Source organism: Camelus bactrianus, chromosome 13, assembly GCF_048773025.1.
Source record: "Camelus bactrianus isolate YW-2024 breed Bactrian camel chromosome 13, ASM4877302v1, whole genome shotgun sequence".
NCBI classification, from domain to species: Eukaryota; Metazoa; Chordata; class Mammalia; order Artiodactyla; family Camelidae; genus Camelus; species Camelus bactrianus.
Genome location: NC_133551.1, coordinates 63,059,268 through 63,078,983, shown reverse-complemented (window position 1 = coordinate 63,078,983; position 19,716 = coordinate 63,059,268). Strand labels below are relative to the sequence as shown.

The window sequence follows — 19,716 nt, the reverse complement described above, 5'->3', positions numbered from 1 at the left end:
TGCTCAAAAATGTCTCTTCTCTTCTACACATTTCACCAAATTAGATGAACAAACTCCTCTTTTAAAACGCAGTAGCTTAAGTGGCTTTGTTAAGAAAAGTTAAGGTCCATGGCTAGAAGAACACAGGGGTAGGGGATGATGGTAGGGGAAAACGGAAGATTAAGAAACGAATTATGTGGGACTTGTAAAAAGTATATATAAATCCATCCTGTAACACAAATGTTCGTATGTTCATAGAAGTTGGTGTTCACCTTTAAAACACCAACTCTGGGTTGCTTATCCATTTACTCCAAAGAAGTTGCCCTTTTCCTCTTCCCTGCACCTCGCTGGCATAGTCAACTGAACTTTGTCTTTTTTTCCCAGCCCCCCTTTCACTTACAAACTGGGCAGAAAGGGGAATAAGGGCGGACCCTCCACCCCCGATTCTCTCAACAAATTTTGCACCGTGCTTGGAGAAACAGAACCTGGCTTTGCCCCCTGGAGGGTTTATGTGCGGGAATGGCTGAAGAGTTAGAGCCACAAGTAGCTACAACACTGTGTGACTGAGATTAAGTACCAGTAGGACACAAAGGAGGGACCGATTAACTTGATCCGCACGTGTGTCGGAAACGCGTTCACGAGGAGGCAACTTCTGAAGAATCTCGAGGCTGGGGGCGGGGAGGACAGGAGGGGACCGCAGGGGAACAGCAAGCTTGGGGGCTGCAAAGAAGTTCCCGACTGGGGACAGAGGGATTAGCAGGACTAAGTGGGCAGGGGCCAGCCCCGAAAAGCAACTTTGTTGAGTATCCATCATCTGTAAGAAATCAGTTACACGGCTCAATGAACTTAACTCGGGAACTCAGTGCCCCTTTCGGTGACTCCCACGGCGGGGAAACCACCGGGTTCCCAGGGCCGCGGGACCTGCGAGCGGGACAGCCTGGTGGAAGCTGCTGCCCGGGCAGGCGGCTGACCCCTCTTCCCCGGCGGTGGGGGTGCGCGGGGCTCGGGCGCCGGGGTCGCCGCGAGAGGCTGGCGTTGGCTGCGTCCCGAGGTGCTGGAAGCGGCCGGGCGGGCGCCTCCCCGAAGAGGCCGGAGTTACCCGGGGTCCGGCGGAGAGGCGGCCGCTGGGGCCGCAGCAGTTGCTCCCGACATGCTCCTCTGGGGGAGGATTTCAAACCCTTGTCCACAACCACCCTCCTTCTTCCGCCCCGTCGGGCCCCAGCAACAGGCGGCGGCCCGCGTATCATTGGCCGGGCCTCGCAAAGGCGTGTTTTGATTGGCCGCCGCGCTTCCCGGCCCCGCTTCGGTGTTCGCCGCCGCCTCCATTTTGTCGGTAGAGGCAGCAGGAGGAGGTCGATCTGGACTCCGCGGTGGCCAGCAGCTATCTTGTCGGTGCTCGTGGGCTTCGCTCATTCCTGCCTCGTCGCTCCCTGGAAGGGGAGGGGGGCTTCGACGCCGAGCAGGAGTCGCAGCCGCCGAGGTCCCGAGCTCGAAGTCGGTGAGTGGCGGCGGCGCCGCGGGCGCGGCCATGTTGGCGGCCGCGCTCCCCATTGTTGGGGGAAGGAGGCGAGATCGGGAAGCCGGGCGGGCGCGGGCGGCCCGGAGGACGGGTTCCCGGGCCAGGCCCGAGGGACGTGCAGCCGCTCGGAAGCCCAGCCCCGTCAGAAGAACTGAACATTCGGGCTCGCGTAGGGAATGACTCACGATCCGGGAACTCATTTCTTTAAGGCTGTTAAAATAGTCTCGAAGGGCCTCTCACCCTTTCGAAAAGAGGAGTTATTATTTCTTTGGTAACTTGGTTTCTTGGAATGTCAAATGAAATCGTGAATGTTTGATGTTCACGATAGGGAAGCATTTTTATATATTTAAGTGTGAAACTGACTTCGGTTGTTATGGCTTCTGGAACTTATTTTAAAACGGGGAGGAGTCAGGAGTTCGTAACTAAAGGAAACACTGCATGACGTAAACATGTTGGGAGACTACTTTGTGAAAACGGATACGTGATGTGTCGAAAGATTGGGAAATTCTGGAGGGACTTTTAAAACACAGTCTCTTGAGAAAACGAATTTTAAGCCCATTTCTTGGCATGGCTGTCAGGGTGAACGCTTACGTGGTTTGAATTAATGTTTTGGTCACAAAATCCGTGTGAGAACCTGAAAGGTCCCTAGGAAAAATATACAACTTGTTGCGTGATTTGGCGGACACCCTCCCCCCCGCCCCCAACTCCTCAGGAGTTCCTGGATCTCAAGGCTTAGAAGAGTTCTTAAATGACAGTTTAGAGGTCAAAGTCATCCTTAGAGTCATTATTATCTGCCTTTTTAGTTTAGGAAGTAGCCATTCTGTAACTTTCTGTAGTAAATATAAACGATCACTTTATTCCATGTTTTGAACTGAAATAATGAAAAAAATCTTTGCTTTTCTAGCTAGGACTTCTCTTAAGTTTGTGTGCTGAGGAGACTCAGATGTTGGCCTCAGCTCCTAGGCTGAACTCAGCAGATCGGCCCATGAAAACTTCTGTATTGAGACAAAGGAAAGGATCTGTCAGAAAGCAACATCGGTTATCCTGGGCTTGGCAGCAAGGAAGAGGACAGGTAGTGGAAATCCTGCAATCTGAAAAGCAGACTGAAAGGTATAAACTTCATTTGTTATGGGGCAGACATTTTGTGATGGACTTAACCAACTTAATTGTTTTTATTTTTAAATAGAGGATTATTCAGATTTATGGGTAAGCTCATTTTCTTAGGAAGGCTGTGCATGTGATGAAGTGTGAACATTATTATGAAGTTAAAGCAGCTGCATAGCACCTATTTGAATCATCCTCAAGATTTCTGGAGTTTCAGATTGAGGCCATTGAAGTTAAAAGTTTTGAACAAAACTGTCTTAAGTGGAATTTTACTCAGTATTTTGTTTCCATTCACTTACAGGTGACAAAGAAGCTGAAGATGGGTGGCGGAGAGAGGTATAACATTCCAGCCCCTCAATCTCGAAATGTTAGTAAGAACCAACAACAGCTTAACAGACAGAAGACCAAGGATCAGAATTCTCAGATGAAGATTGTTCATAAGAAAAAGGAAAGAGGACATACTTACAATTCATCAGCAGCTGCATGGCAAGCCATGCAAAATGGGGGAAAGAACAAAAGTTTTCCAAATAGTCAAAACTGGAACTCTAGCTTATCAAGTCCCACCTTACTTTTTAAGTCTCAAACTAATCAAAACTATGCTGGAGCCAAATTTAGTGAGCCACCATCACCAAGTGTTCTTCCTAAACCACCAAGCCACTGGGTTCCTGTTTCCTTTAATCCTTCTGATAAAGAAATAATGACATTTCAACTTAAAACCTTACTCAAAGTACAAGTATAAAATAAGAAAGTACTAATGTTTAAATTTAGTCATATTTAAGGATAATTGGCAATTGTTTCAGACCAAATTCACTTGGGAATTTCTCTGTAAAACTACTAATGTAGAAAATTACACTCCACCTTTATGTGTTATGTGCACTATGATGTAACAGAATCACTGCAACTTAAAATAACTGAATTACTGATAATTGTTCTTGGTATCAATACTAAGTGTTCTGAATTGAGTAACCAAGTGAAACCATTCAAGTTTAGATTTGGAGAATGGTAAAGGAATCAACTTTTTCTATTGCTTGTTGGGGAAAAATACTAATTTAATATTATTCATGGATCAGTATATTTAGTTGTTGAAAGCTGGCGAATCTGATAAGCATCCAGTTAAGACATAACTAGGGTTGAAAACTAGTTGAATATTTGAAAGTTTAGAAACACCCAAACCAGTAATATGCTAACAACCTGATGCACTGCTAAGAGAAAATGTGAATTTTCTTCAGAGAATAGTCGTGGTTTAGTGAACTGTATGGTGAATGTGGAAAGAGCACTAGGGGCTATTTAGAATGAGAGTATATCCCCTTGGGCCCCATTTCTGACATGCAGCGGGATAGGTGTCTGCCAACAAATGCACCGAAACTATTTTTTTATAGAAACAGTATTTAGTGTTCACCGAGTAGCTTTCAAAATACATTTTTGTATTAAGGCACTGCACAAGCTATTCTGACAGTGATGTGGCTTCAGATCCCTGCAAAAGCGTGTTTAAAGTGGGGAGCTGTATAATGTGAAAGTTTTAAGTACCTAGGAAAGATCTATGTAAATATATGTAATAAACTTGTAGCATATGTAAAGTTTTGTTGGCATTTATCCTACAAAAATAGAGTATTTTAGTATGAATTTGCTGAATATAAGACACTCTTTTTATACTATGGCCTAATTTTAAAGGTCCAAAATAACTTGCTTTTAAAGTTTGCCCTTGTGCTAAAGTGCCAGTGTATGTATGTTATAATTGATCTTGCTGTAAACTATATTTCAAAGCAAATCCTAGTGTAAAGTTTTATATAACCGAAAAGGTTTTAAGCTGCTAAAACATTTCCTATTGTTGAGAGATGTGAAATGCAGTATGAGATTACTATTTTTTTTTCTTAAGCTCAAAGGTCAACTATTAAGAGGGTTCTCCAACCTTAAGAGATTCATTTTGGCTTTCAACAATTTGTGTAACCTGTGAGTACAGTGTACAATGACCGTACCGTGATTTTTTCGTCAGGGATGCAACCCAGGGGACCACTTGTTGCAAAAGATGTAATTTCTTGCATAGTACCTTGATAACATGCTTTGCCTACCTTAAAGATAAATGCTAATTATAACAGCTAACCGAATAGTAAATTAAAAGTGTGTGTGGGGGGAATCTGTTTAAAATTTGAATGTAGGTCGGTCCCTATTACATAATTTGGCAACTTTTTCTTTTTTTTTTTTGTATTTTTAAGCAGAATGGCTAAGTTTTGTTTCTCCAAATAAATTCAGGTGAGATAAAACGTCCCAAATCCTAAAGTTTATATAGTACTTAATGTACATATATGAATTTGAAGTGTGAAATTAAAAAATAAAATTGCTTTTTCCCCAGTGGCTTGCTTTTATTGATAAAAATTGTTACAACTAATATTCTTATAGCATGCACATAATTAGCCCAACTGAAATACAACAGGACTGTGGGTTTTAAGAGGCAACCGGTTTGCTTACTAACATTTGGATTAATTCAGCAGCTATACAATAGAAAAAGGCAACTAGCTGTGACTTCCTCCCAGCAGGGCTTAACAGTTAAGAGGCTATAGAATACTTTGGAAATACATGAAGTTTCTGAATTCATTTGATAAATTGAGTAAAGCAGATTTGTGTCTCCTTTTTTACTACATTATAATTTAGGTTTATAGAAAAAAAATAGCACAAAAGAATTCCTCAAGTTGACAGGAACCCTTGTGTTTTACTACTTGTTGATACGTAAAGGTACAATTTTCACAAGGGGACATGTGGTAAAAGTCACAAGAATTACACTGGCTTTCTAAAATAGGTTCCAAATGATAGGGTAGCTTAAACTTGTTCAAGAATAATCCTTTTTAGAGTTCCACACTAATTAGGCAATGAATCCCAAGCTGTATCTTCTCATGCAAATGAAGTATAAGTGACTTGGAAGAAATCAATATTTGAGCTCATTTTTTTCCTGGTGTATTCCCAGTGTATTTTCTATTACCAGTGCCAAGGATTGCCATGTTTTCTGTACTGCACTGGAATTTGACTAGATTCAACAGTCCTCATCCTGGGCATCTTTGTTAGTTTATGTATACTAAAAGATGTATTAGGTTTTTGCTTTGGGGTTGATTCAAGTGATAAAAGGGTTCAGAGAAGGGCGTAAGTAAAATTTTAATGGCTATGGGTACGTAAAAAGTTAATGGTCATAACATCTCATACCTTAAAAAGGTACTAATAAAGTTACAGCCTACAGGAAGGATGGTGACAGAATTCCCACATCTTCGTTAAGAATGAAAAAGTTGTTAGAACTCACTTATCCTGTAGGAAGTGTGAACTTAGTGTTTTAATTTAAATGTCATATCTTTTTGATGGCAGTATATATAGTATGATGGAATCTTGAGTCCATAACCTATCCTTACACTTAAGTTCTCTTCATCCCAAAAGAAAGCACAAGGTGGAAAAAAACTCCTGGTAAGTTTTCTAGTGTTTAATTGTATTCTCATAGGCAATTACTTTGTAGAACAACTGGGACAGAGTACATCTCAAACCTCTTATACAATTATGGAAAGCCTACCCAGTCACAAATCTGTAAGGCAGAGCTAAACCTAAAAAAAAAAAAACAAAAACAAAAAACCAAAAAAAACAACCCCAAAAAACTAGCATTCAAAGAGATGTGATCTACAAAAACCAAAAAACCAACCAGACAAAGTCCTTTTACTTTACAAACTACTCTGTCAGTTATCAATAAAATGAATTTACATGCCTTGCTTTTTATTGTAAATAAAAAAATCCCATCTTTAATATATGGGTGAAACAACTGTTAGGAATACATATAAACAATGCAATGAACATAACCAACACTGTTGGAGGGGGCAAAGGAAAAAAAACCCAAGAAAAGCAGCCTTTTCCATAGGAGCTAGCTATGTCTTATAGGTGTCAGTAGTTGAAGATAAACAGGTTGTTGACTTCATTTATCAATGAGAACAGTTTATGCCTGGGACTCCTAGAAGCTCTGATAGACCTCCTAATTGAACACTTAAGATTATTCCTGAGCTAGCACTGTGCTGTCTCAGGTCACAGCCTCCCCACTTTAGAGTATCTCAGGACTTTGTAAACAGGAATATGATCAAAATGCAATGCAGTGAGACTAAAAATTGGAAAGCCAGGCTAGAAAAGTGCCTGAGTCACAACAGCTGTGAGATACTGTATTACATTTAACCTCTCCTTTTCATCCAGTAAAGTTACAAACAAAACTTTGTAATTAAATTTTTATAAATCTATTAAATCTTCCAAATGAACTCTAGATTCCCTTATATTAATTCTATTAAGTTATAAAAAAATTCCCCATTTGATTAAAATAAAAAAAAGGCAGAACAGAAGCAAAGATGAACCAAATGAAAAACCACGGACACTAATCTAGTATCTGCTACTTACTTGCTGTGTGATCTTGGGCCAGTTTGAAAATTAAAAAAATAAAACAGGTAAAAATACCTTCATTTCTCCCTTAGGTGTATTCTGCTGTATTTTCAAAATCTTTATCAAAGGCTTAACCACTTCCATATTTTTAGGTAACTTTACACAAAGTCTTAAGTGTGGTAGAAATAGGACAAAAAAATATGCAAGTGATGAAATCAATGTACAGGTAAACTTCATATCCTAATAAGGAACTAAGGAATCCAAAACATTTTGTGATACTATAAAAGTTATTTATTCACTATACACAGAACATGTCCCCTATAAAATGTACATGTAAATCACTAAAAAGTATAATTTGGTGAACATTTTCTCAATTACAGAACAAACTAAATCAGTTGGGATAACAGCTCTCTGTCTGCCTCAAAGTAATCTAATTATAGCACCCAGAGTCTCCTTTTTATCTGATGCAAAGTTAAATACTTATTTTTGGGATTATCTCCTAATGTGTTTGAGGAGGCAGTTAACAATTTAATATAACTCTAGTATATTACAGTCACTGCACAATAAATCATTTATTACAGATTAACATCATTTTTTTCATTATTTGTATTAATGGGATGCAAACAAATACTGAAATACTTTTAAATGGCAAATAACCACAAAATTACTTATCTTTGATAGTATATTGGGTTTTATAATTACACAGGATAAAATGGTGTAAAGTATTGTTATGAATAATACACCTCAAACAAAACAAGGAGGCCATACTGTATTGATTCACTAGATTGTGCTCAGTAGACATTTATTGAATAAATGAATTTTATCTGTTTTTCTCCCCAATTACCCAGTACAATTTTTGCCCACAGTAAGGGCTCAGTAAATGTTTGCTGAATATACTAACTAGGAAAGAGGTGAGAAGAGATGGACCCTCTTAGCTGGATGTGAAGTATTATAATTGGAATTTACAGGGGAGAGTGTTTAAGGAAGGTGTAAACTGCATGTGGCATACAAGTAAATAAACTCAGATGCCAACAAAGCAAACCATTAAGCAGAAAACACTGGCACTGGAACGAACAAAGGCAAGATTTGCCAATAGCAAAAACACAACTGAGTTTAAGAAAAACTTTATATTGGACCATACCTTTTCTCACCCAATTCAGCTTGAGACAGACCAATAGAGGCACTGTAAGAGACTATGGCTGTCTTCCTTGATATTCAGACATCCTAGTTTCCAATAATTTAACATGGACCTGTTACCCATAAATCAATATAAACCTATGCAGACTTAGGGATTAGTTTCCACAAGTACAAAGTTGAATTTCCTTTTATTTGTCCTAAAATGCTTACTTTCAAACTTGAAGGGACTTCAATTATTCCATGTAGTTTCGATAACATTCTTTTATCTTTTCAGACCAGAGTCAAAATATTCGTACAGTATTCATACTGCAGCACCTTCCACCCACCCTTTGGTCGCTTGAACTGCCCTTCTTTGGTTCTTTTTCCGCTTTCTCAGATCTTTCTTGAAGTGTAGTAAGCAGAACTGTACTGGGTATTCCAGCTGCAGTTTGGTCTTAAATAAAAGAAGGATGTTTGTCAGTTTGGTTTTCTTTATTCTTCTCTGTGGTATACAGGATTTTGTTAGTTGAACTGGATGTAGCAGCTTACAGGGCCAAAATTTCAAGAGAATAGTATAAAAGTTCCCAGGTCTTTTCCCTGGGTTGTAACTTAACAGCTCATACTCTATGTAGCACCTTTCCTTTCTCACTGAAGCATTATCTGTCATTTTTCTTCTTGCTTACTTGGCTTCAAAAAAAAAAAAAGTGCAGAGAGATCTTAAGTAAAAAGAGAGGTGAAGTGTCAGCCCTCGCTTGAGTCTCGGTATGTCCTACTCTAATATTGAGCACAGTGCCAGACACAGTAGAAACTGAGTAATTGTAGAACTTAACTATGTAACCCCAAATTAAAGCCCTGTGTAAGGATCCTCATCAAGTAACAGCAGGATCCCAACTATCATAGGTTCAACTATGAACAGTCCCTCTGAAGCTATGTCAGTACGTCACTTGAGAAACAATATATAAGGTTCTCAAGAAAATAATCTGAGTCTAAAAATAAGTGACAAGTAAAAACAATGAAAACATCAGGCCTTAATTCTATACAGAGAATGTGAACAATTTCAATAGGCTATTTCCTCAATCTACTGTAATTATAGCTCATTTAAAAAAACCATCTTAAGGATCAGGCCTGGGCTCAAATTGTGGATCTGCCTTTTACAGTTTTTTCTGTGTCTCAATTTCCTTATTATCTGTGACATGGAGGAAATAAAAGTATCTTTCTCAGAGGGTCTTGTAACGAGCAAATGAGTTAACACATAAAGGTTTTAGAAGTGTCTGGCACATCACAAATACTCAATAAATATTAGCTATACTTGTCATTATAAAGTAGCTAGGACTCAACCACAAAACACCTAAACCAGTTCCCCAAAGTGACTATCACTTAATACTAACTGCTCACCAACATTCAATGCAAAAATACTTTAAAACATGCCACAAACATAAGGCCCAATCCATCTTGTTTAGGATAGGGAAGAGCAGCATTATTGGTCCATCCAATAATGAAAATATAAACTTACAATCAGCTGACTCAAATTTCACTTTAATGTGTATCTTAACACTATCAATAACCTCTAAGTTATTTAACCCAAGGGGCTTAATAAGCAATCATGAAACAACTTTGACATTACATAAGGAATTTTTAAGTACTATGTAAAAGATGTATCTTTCTGGCAAGTTCTATCACTTCCAAAGTAAAAGTTGTGCCTAGTGCAACACTGAGTAAAAATATTACTAAGTCTACAAAGGACTGTTTCCATTATTATTTTAGAATCTCATCCAAAACTATAATAATTCCAGTTAATCATTATTTCCTTCATTTTGTTTTTATTATAGCATGTTTGCTTAATTTACAGCAAGCAGAAAATAAGCTGGGTCTTGTTTTGATCCAAACATCGATGTTTTAAAGGTTGTACACAATATTTGTTAAAAAGAACATATAAAAATACCTTTTTAGAAGCTTCTATAAGAAAGAAAATACAAAGTTTAACCCCACAACTTTCCTCTTTGCTAGAACTGCAAACTACTGCTACAGTTTTAAATAGACTTTTTGTTGTTTAAACTATACATCCAGGAAAATCTAAAAAAATTAAAGAAACGTGCATATAAATGATTGCATAGCAGAACATGAACATTAACTGCAAACAGTAAAGAAAAGAAAGTTAGAAATACTATCAAATATACAAAGGTTCTAGAGTCAATCCTTTAAACACATTCCACAAACAGTATTTAAAAACCATCTTTTGTTCTTTACAGGCAAGGCCTAGATTACTAAAACCAAAATTGAAAAAAGTAATCCTCTAAAAAGGAATCGTTTCCTCACAACATCTCTTTCTTATACCTGTAAGCAAGCAATCTAAAAATTTTAAAGATGCTAGCTTTTATTCTGAAATGAGACTGGACACGTCAAGTCACTTTTATTGCCCCCAAACTGATCTCTCAGAGAAATGCTAGAAATTATAAATTGTTAGGGTGTTATTTTTTTATCTTCATCAGGTACTACCAGGTACTACACTGATAATCAAAAACTCAAGAGATGTGAGACTTTCTTAAAATTAATTTTTTTCCAAATTATTTTAAATTTCATGGCACCACAGAATCACTTAGAATGGGAGTGTTTGTTGTCTTTCAACTTGCCTCACATTAAATAAACTGAGGTGTGGACAAGCCTTCTTCATAAAGAGATGGGTAAATTTTGATACCAATGCACGCATGTAAGTGCTATAAGCATCAAAATTCAGTCTTTTTACTCTATGCATACACACAAACAAATCCTACTTTGAGACAATTTACTTGCTTTTAACAGCAGTAAGAAAACTAAGGATTATGGTCAACAATGCTCCTTAAAGTTTAGAGGAACTACATAAGAGCATTCTTTTCCCCTTAAAATTACTTCTGCCATCATAACCTGCCCAAATTTTAAGGTGAGTTTTTCCAACGTTTGTATGTTCCAAATCTTCACAGAAACGAGAAAAAAGCAGCGAAGGCTCCATGTTTCAGTCAAAAACTCAACCTCCCTGAAAATGCTACTTAACCTAGTTGGCATCATTCCCCAAGACAGTGAGGTTAACAGAAGAACTATTCCACACTGTGCCATAAATTACTGTCACGGGCCTAGACATCTTGACAAGATAAATAAAAGGTCCACCCTGAACCTAAATGTGTCTGGTCGGTCAGTGTTGTACTGTGGCTACAACTTCACTTTTGTATCAGTCTATCTTATTAGCAAGCTACATTTCTAGGTTAACAGTTCTACCAAATATGGATATGAAAGTTTATTTTTAATAAGACAATGTTGCAAATTATGGTCAACCAACATCTTTTCACCAATACTTCAAGCATAAAAAAATGAGAATCTTTACAAAAATATACAGAGACACCACAAATTGGTAGCTGCCCATAACATTAAACAAACTGGACTCTTAAGAGTGGCTTCTCAACAGCATATCATTTTAATTATAACCATTGCCTGGTACAGGGAAAACTGACAAGTGTATTTTTAAGCATCATTGCAACATTGTATTCCTGATAATTTAAGTAAACCAAACTATGAGTAAATGAATGATACATGCCTAAAAATATCATGGTTTATACTATCAGTGGCCACTGGACTTAGGACTAGTCCAAGACCTTGATCTAGATTTTGACCTAGACCTAGACTGTGATCTTGACTGAGATTTGGATCTAGGTGGTTCTTTTTTCCTTGATTCCTTTTCATATCTTGAGCCAGACTTATAATGTGTTTTGGAATCTGTTTTAGAGGTGCCTCTAGTTTTGGTGTGAGATGCAGACCTAGAACGTGATTTAGCCTTCATTTCTTTCTTGGGCTGGGACTTGGACCGTGATCTTGAATTGGATTTAGATCTTGAAAAAGATCGATTTCGGTGTTTGAATCTTTCAAAACAGAGGAGAGATACAATTAGAGTAAAAATTAGATTCTATATTAATCAAATTTGTTATTTTTAGAGCAAAAGTTCACTCTGAAATTGAAAAATGTACAAGTCTTTTTCAAAGCAAAGTTATTTACCTATCATTGTCGGAATGGCTTCTGCTACGCCGTGGTCTTCCAGTCGGTCTACTGCTAAAAAGTATATCAGAAAAAGCAAACAGTGACACATGTCTATTTACAAAGTCTTTTAAAGTATCTAATTAAAAAAGTGAACCATAAAACTTTTAAAATGAAGCACTAAAATATTTTAGTCTCAAATCATACAATGTACATAATTAAAAGTACACACACACACACATACACACACACACAAAGGCTAACAAACATAGATCTTTTCTGACAGCACTGTGCTACACACATCACACTTACTTTCTAGGACTATAAGATCTTCTATAGCTGTAATCAAAGGACCGACTTCTTGATCTCCTCCTTTCGTAACTTCGGCTTCTAGAACGTCTGTATCTGTCATAATCATCATACCGTGAAGAACTGTACACATTCCTCCCTTCCTTGGCTTTCATCTGATTTGGAGCTATAAAATACATAGAAAAGAAATATTTACAAACATTAAAAACTCAGTATTTAAGCCTTCAAAGTACAGGAAAAATTCCTGCATCCTCTTCTCTTATACCCCTAAATCTGTGTCAAGGTTAATTGTGAATATTAATCTTGGAAAAGTTATCAGAAGACTGTTTTATGTTAAAAATGGTACTCTCAAGTATCTCCACAACTATTATGTTTCAAGTACCTCTTGCCATCTAGCTTGTTGTCCAAAAATGTGCCAACTACTTTACATTAGGAAAATATAACATGAAAGTAATTTTTAAATTTCAAATTAAAGTATGAATGACTTCTGAACCACACACTAATTTGGAATTATCCTGTCATGGTTTCCATTCATTAGGAACACAGTTAACAATGACAAAATACTTATCGGTGGCCTATGAACGATGTGTAGTGTCAAAATACAACAATATAGTTATACATTTCTGAGAAACCACGACAAAGAAAAGCGCAAGACAACATTTATTGAATGCCTTAGACACACTCACACTATAGGACTGAATGGACAGTCCTCAATTCTTACATTATCTCATTCAACCCTATGAAGTAGATACTTTAAGTATGTGTGTAAGTATGTATAAATAGGAGTGACTACCCAGGAATCCATCACTCAACCGAAGAACTAGAGAATCACCGATAGATTGGGTCTACCTAAGGGCTCCTCCTCTCTCCAGCAGCTACTTTCATCTCTCTCTTTTAGTATCTTGCTCAAGGTAACATAATGGTTGAGCCAGAATTCAAACTCAGGTCCCTCTGATTCCAAAGTCTGTACTTCTGTGTCATCAGCATGCAGTTAATATCTGGTGTATGCCTGCTAAGTAATAAAAACCAAAGTCTAACATAAAAACTATTCTAGGTTTAATCTTAAGTCCTTCCCAGTCTAATTCTATCTGTTCATTTCTACAGCCATGCACCCACACAATTACCCATAATGATACCTTGAAGATCTTTAAGAAGGAAAATGGCTCAAGAGAATCAAAACCTTCCAAATTTTATTCCTTTTGATTCCACCCTCAGTATTATACATGCCACAACTGATAGCATTGATCTACTTTCTTAAAGAGTGCAAGCATACTGCAGTTGTTCTCAATCTTTACGTCTACCTTGAAACTGCAAAGTACTCAAGATACTCTATCTTCTCAAAAACTATCTTTTGGGATTTTGAGCAGATAGACAAATTACACAAATACTTTCAAGAGGCACTCTCAAAACAATGTCTAAAAACGATGTATTACACATAATTAGGTAAAAGGGTACTTACTCTTCCGATCCCCCTGTGCAAACTGTATTTCAATTTGGCGTCCACAAATCCATTTTCTGTCCAAATTATGTAAAGCATCTTCGGCATCACGAACATCCTCAAATGTGCTAAATGTTAAGGGGCTTGGGAAGTTTTGCAAACTTTGATAATGAAAGTTCAGTTGGTAAGTCTGGAACAATTGACAATCTCTCAATATTATTCCAGAAAATCAACCAGATCCCACTTCCTAGTTGGTTGATTCAGCTATAAACACTTTACAGTATTAAAGCACTTGTGGTTTCCTAGGCATTAAGTTTGAAAAAACACGTGAATATATATTATAAAGTTATTATTCAAGTAAGGTCTGTTATAGCTGAACTACCAAGTAATCCCATCAAAAGATTTTCCTGAGTTTTAAGAATTTTACAAAACAAAAGAAAAACAATTGCCAATTCTATTTTGTATGCAGAAATAAAAATTTCTTAAAATAAAACCAAAACTTTTTCATACTTTTGTTTCAAATGAAAAAAAGAAAATGCCAATAGTTCTTGTGTAAGCAAGCGGAATATACCTTACCTTACAAGAGATGAAAACATTAACCTCAAATTAATCTTGCTATTTTTCTCAGACAGATCTAACACGATCATTTCACGTAGTTGTCTTCCTTACAGCACTGGGAAGACTGGCACGCTAGCCACTTGTACGTATCAAGACAGAATCAAGCAATACTTAAGACATAACTATACCAAAAGCACATTACATCCATGCACAGACTATAAAAGCATGCTGTCAAGAAATAAGACCATTTCCAAATATTCCTGGATTGGAAAGCCCTAACGTGACACTAAACATACAGCTTCCTGCAAAGTGTGCTTGGGACTGGTCTCAACTTGAAAATTTCAAGATAATGTAAGTCCAAAGCAGGAACTGCTAGTACCTGTTTTAGATCTGAGAGGCTAAGCTGCCTTGCCCTCCCCTCTCAATGTAAGCTTTACAAAGTTATTCTGGCCAAATTTAGCTCCTTTCCTAAAACCACCACTCTAATGGAAGCCAAGCACATATTCAGAGCAGTTTGATATAAAAGCTTTTGAAGGGGAGCTAGGTTAGGTCTGGATTTTCTTTCAGTACTAAAATTCACTATTCTAATTTGTCCATTTCTATTTCTCAAATTTGAGAGAAGAGTGCACATCCTGAGTGCTGATTAAAAAACAAAACAAAACAAAACAAAAAACACACTCCTGAAGCAATACACTCCCTTCAAGAGTGATACTAATATTCTTTTTATTCCAGAGACTAAAAGGTCTGCCGCACTAGATTTCCCACCCCCCCCTTTTTTTTTTTGGTTCTGGAAGGACTTAAGAACCACAGCAGGGTCCCAGCTCTCTCTTCTGAGGCTATTGTGTATAGGGAAGGAGAGGTTTTCTCAAGTCCTAAATCATGAGGCTTTCATCATGAAAAGACAAATGTTGATGGGGAGTTTAGAACCTAGAATACTGTTAACTGAACACCCCTCAAGGTTAATGAAGTTGGGCTCTAAAATAATTAAAAAGAACAAGTTCACTTAGTGGGTATACTACTTCATTTGTTACTTTGAGAGAGAATAACTTCCTAAAGGATTTAGATCAAGAAGTATAAGTTATTAATGAGAGCAAATATTCCTCTGGGGCTACCCTCAAAAACAGAATCCTGGGCTGGATGAACCATGGCAAGGTTCTAAGAGAAGGCTAGCTGGGAATGGGGTCAGGTAGAAGAGGGAACCACAGCAGGGGCAGCTAAACATCATTCTGATGCCAGTTACGAAGAAAGTTGTACTCAGGGTCTTTGCAAAATCCTGATACCTGTTTCTTTTTAATTATATTAAGACCACAGAAGACTTTGTGTAAAAACAATTTCTATATATATATAATTCGCCCTTAGATTCCTTTGGATAATAACTCTTTTCTGTATTGAATATCACATACTCTTGAGTCAAACTGTGGATCCTGGTTCCCAGGCTACCCCCTAATCAGGCAAAATCAGGTCCACATTGTAAGCCAGAATGCACTGCTACTTTTTCTTTTTTTAAACCAAGCCAGATATAGCTCTTATCCTCTATGTAACAAAGCTTTGCAACCAATTCCCACAACTGTCCTTGATCACAGACCCTGAAGGAGTAGCTGATTTGGCATTTCCCTTAAGTCTCACTAGGACTCTGCTAAGTTTCAAGACATCCACTGAATTTAAGCAATTAAGAATTTTTTTCTAGCCTGAAGTCCACAGCTCAAACCTTTGCTGTCACAGGGAGATGATCTCTCTGAAGGAAGTAACGTCACTTGAAACTCTGGGACAGGGAACAATTTCCTTCCCTTAGATCTTGATTAGGTACCTATACCAAGGATAAAGGTCTTCTGCAACCCATTCTGGGCCAACTGATCATATGTGCTAAAGTAGTCAAGGCCAGCAGACTTCACAGAGCTAAGTTTCAGAAATGAGGAGTATGTGTGTGCCCCTAGCAGTCACTTTAAAATCTATAAACAGATAGTGTCTCTAGTGGGTCTGACCTTGTAAGACCACCAGAGCTGTCTCTAAGTAGTTCCCCAGTGCAGGCACCTGTCTCTCCTTTAAGCACGGCTCTGTGAGGTCAGCTTGACCCCAGAACCTCATGCTATTCCAAAAAGCACTGCTACTACCCTATGGCATCTGACCACCTGGTCCAAAACAGAAATATGCAGGGTTTAAGCTTAACAAGATTACATCCTGGTACACTTTAACTTGACAAGCTAGGAGAGAGTGCATTTATACAAGACCACATCACAACATCAAAGGCCCACATAAATCAAGTTACAGGTTTTGTCACTAGACCAAACCAGAATAATTTTGAAAATTAACTGCTTACAAAACATTAAAAAAAAAGAAAAAAGAAAAAAGAAAAAAGGAAAATAGTTATTCTGTAGGATACATCAGGTATGACTCCTTTAATCTTGGCCATCATTCAACTTCATCTTGACCTTTAACTCTTTAAGTGCTTGTCAGAAGGACTTGTCATGAGATGCTTGGCCAAATATGACAGATGGCTTTATCTTTAACTTTGAAAAACAACCTTTTCCCCCTTTTGTAGATAAAGCGAGGCTTTGTCTCCCATTAGGCTTGTCCTTCTTCCAGCTTTTCTTTATATTTTCTTTTCCCAAACTCTCCCTTCTCTTCAAGCCTGATCCTTAAGAGGTCTTTGGCTTGTCTACTTGCCTTAAGTGTTGAACTCTACTCTAAAGGTTCTTTCATGCTTTCTCTTTGGGGTCGCCATAACTGTACAGCTTTACATTCTCTGAGGTAACAACAGAGGACAGCAAATTAGGGGACAATATAAAGAAGCTTACCTCATTGTTATACAATTTGTTTTTGATCAAGTGATTCAAATTAACAAACAAGAATACCAAGCTTTAATTGCTAAGCACAAGAACATATTAACTTTTAATCTGAGTTACATTAAAGGTGGTAGCAACCAGAGTGTATTCAAATTTAAATCATATATTATAATCACTGATTTGAGTTTCAGCAGCAATGAATGGGAATTTAAATATTTTACTATTTTTGGATTAACTTTAAGAAATAGAGTAATGTGTGAGTCAGAATTAATTAAAAATTTTTTGAAGATATAAGACATTACAGGACAAAAAAAAAAACTACTTTTTAGATGTTACCTCTTACATAAACTTGAATCTCAAACTTCAACACCCCTCACTAATCAGCCATCTGAAGAAAGGATATTGAACATATGCAAATCCTCTTGGACGGCGAGTGTAGAAATCAAGTGGAACATACACATCAACTATAGGACCATAACGACCGAATTCGCGTCGCAAATCTTCAGACCTAAAACATCATAAAAAAAACCCCAAATTTTTATGTTCACTCTCTTAAAAGTTTCTTTGTAAGAAATAGATTTCTTTCTTAATATCTCAATTAATGAAAGGGACTGCTATGTCCCTGTGTGAGCTGAAAGACAAGCTTTCTAAATTTCAACATCAAGAGCCAACTGTAAGAATACACCACAACATGCCTTTTTGAAAAAGAAAGCTAGAATCCAAGATTTTGGAAGACAAAAACGTAGTTTATAATAAAATCTATTACTATTTTACATTAACAACAGGCAAACGTTTAAGGAAACCTGATTACAACTTCTCTCTATTGTTCTTATCCACAGCCTTCATGTTTTGTAAAAGGTATAGTAGCATTAAATTGTATATAAGTATTGCTAATTTTTTTTTACAGTATCAAAGCAACTCTATTATTCTGAAAAATACCAAGCACTTATATTTTTACCCCCAAATTTTAGCGACAGGCTTACACACTTACTAGTAGGTAGATACGGTTTGAAAAATGAAAGTCACAAATATATAAAACTCCTTAATAAATGTCAAAATGACATAAAGGGGAAAGTTTCCTAGATGCTAGAGTAATTACTATTGCTTACTTTCTCACTTAAAGTTAGGAAGAAAAATATAAATCACACAAGGCTACCAAAATTTTTGGATTTTTTTCTTAGTTTAGAGTGATTATTTGTGAAAAAATAAAGTCTCATCTTGTGATAAGATCTTTTCCAAAATATTCTGCGACAACTCCAAGCAATTAAGGAAATTTCTGAGAACAAAGGCGCGGCCTGGATTAATCCAATTTAGCCATCAATTTCCTAACCGTAGAGGCTTCCTAAAGCTCCCTTTTCAAAGGGTGATCAGTATTTCTGGGAAATGGCAAGAACTAACCCGTACCGTTTAACTGGGAGAATTTTATTTCTCTGATCTCAAAATTCCCTTTCTCTAAACATCTCCAACGTTAAAAAAAAAAAATCACAAATAGAACAAAAAAAGGGTAGCAAATGCTTCGCCACACTCCCCACCCCCGATCCCGTTATTTTACTGCAAAGTAATTTTTTAACTAAGATAAAAAAAGATTTCTGGGCCGAGGGGGCGTGCACCCCAAAGAACGTGAACTTCAAGTCAATGGGGAGCAGATGTTCCGCGGAGGCGGAGGCTGGACGGCGGAGAGGAAGCGGGAAGGAAGGGCCCCCCGAACTGAGGAGGGGGAGGGGACGGAAACCCCGCCACGCGGCCCGCGCTCCCCGCCGCGGCCCGCGAAGACCAGCGGCGCCGCCCTCGCACCCACGCGGCGGTTGAGCCGGCGGCGCGGCCTAGTTTGGGCCCGAAAGCCGGTGCGGGACCCGCCATCTTCACCCCTTCCCCTCCCCCGGCCCAGGCCCAGCGCGCCGCCGCCCGGGTCCTCTCCCAGCGCCTGCGGCCTCCCTGCGTAGGCCCAGAGTGCTTCCCCTTGTACATACCTGGTGTCGTCGGCTACGTTCCTCACGAACAGAGACGTGTTGGGGGGGCGCAGGTACCGGGACATGACGGCGGCGTGAGTCTCAGCAGGGACACTAACGGGCTCAGCGAACCTTCGGCGGCTCCGGCGGCAGCTCCTCAGACACACACAGCCAGAAGGCTCCGCTACAGCAACTGCTTCTTCTCGCGAGACTTTACTCCCGCCTCCCCCCACCCCCACCTGGGCCAACGCCGGGACCTGCAACGGTTCTTTCCCGCGAGATCACCCGGCGAACGCCTGCGCATGCGGGTGGCTGGAGTACGTGCTGCAGTCTCGGTCTCATTCATTGGCTTCTGCGCTGCCTCCTTTTCTGCCCCTAGCCCGCTCTTTCTTTCTTTAGTGCCTTATTTTCCCGCCCTTTTCTGCCTTGCACAACTTTCCCCCTCCCTCCCCACCATGCCAGGAAACAGATGTTTTAACCTGTACGCCAAACTGTATATTTGTTACAAGCTGGCGTAGTTTTTCCTGTCTGATCCACGTTATGCCCTAGCTTTTATTTGATCACTGACTCGCA

At 38.6% G+C, this 19,716-nt stretch overlaps 2 protein-coding genes across 8 annotated transcripts; one reads left to right on the top strand and one right to left on the bottom strand.

Annotated features, from left to right (window-relative positions):
• The first annotated feature begins 2,468 nt into the window (after window positions 1-2,468).
• PNRC2 (proline rich nuclear receptor coactivator 2) lies at window positions 2,469-4,951 on the top strand. The gene is made up of 2 exons (XM_010957357.3): window positions 2,469-2,608; window positions 2,904-4,951. Exon 2 carries the CDS (start codon window positions 2,922-2,924, stop codon window positions 3,339-3,341), a length of 420 nt encoding a protein of 139 aa, XP_010955659.1. The 5' UTR covers window positions 2,469-2,608; window positions 2,904-2,921; the 3' UTR covers window positions 3,342-4,951.
• Window positions 4,952-6,041: 1,090 nt separating this feature from the next.
• SRSF10 (serine and arginine rich splicing factor 10) lies at window positions 6,042-19,382 on the bottom strand. Of its 7 annotated transcripts, XM_010957353.3 has the most exons (7): window positions 19,165-19,375; window positions 17,598-17,702; window positions 13,875-13,978; window positions 12,419-12,581; window positions 12,128-12,181; window positions 11,893-11,994; window positions 6,042-8,561 (listed from the first exon to the last, which is right to left on the bottom strand). In XM_010957353.3, exons 1-7 carry the CDS (start codon window positions 19,227-19,229, stop codon window positions 8,501-8,503), a joined length of 654 nt encoding a protein of 217 aa, XP_010955655.2. In that variant the 5' UTR covers window positions 19,230-19,375; the 3' UTR covers window positions 6,042-8,500. The 7 variants fall into 7 exon arrangements, with proteins under 7 accessions (XP_010955655.2, XP_010955654.2, XP_010955658.2 ...); XM_010957352.3 differs by having other exon boundaries at window positions 6,042-11,994; window positions 12,128-12,178; window positions 19,165-19,382; XM_010957356.3 differs by lacking the exon at window positions 11,893-11,994 and having other exon boundaries at window positions 12,128-12,178.
• Between the last annotated feature and the right edge of the window lie 334 nt (window positions 19,383-19,716).

Bases quoted from the DNA above. Each gene is read 5' to 3' on its own strand.
- PNRC2 (XM_010957357.3), top strand. From the start codon at position 2,922: ATGGGTGGCGGAGAGAGGTATAACATTCCAGCCCCTCAATCTCGAAAT.
- SRSF10 (XM_010957351.3), bottom strand. From the start codon at position 19,229: ATGTCCCGGTACCTGCGCCCCCCCAACACGTCTCTGTTCGTGAGGAAC. The intron at 12,582-13,874 runs GTAAGTACCCTT...TGTATTTTATAG, and splicing joins TGCACAGGGGGATCGGAAGA to CTCCAAATCAGATGAAAGCC. The intron at 11,995-12,127 runs GTAAATAACTTT...CTGTTTTGAAAG, and splicing joins AGCCATTCCGACAATGATAG to ATTCAAACACCGAAATCGAT.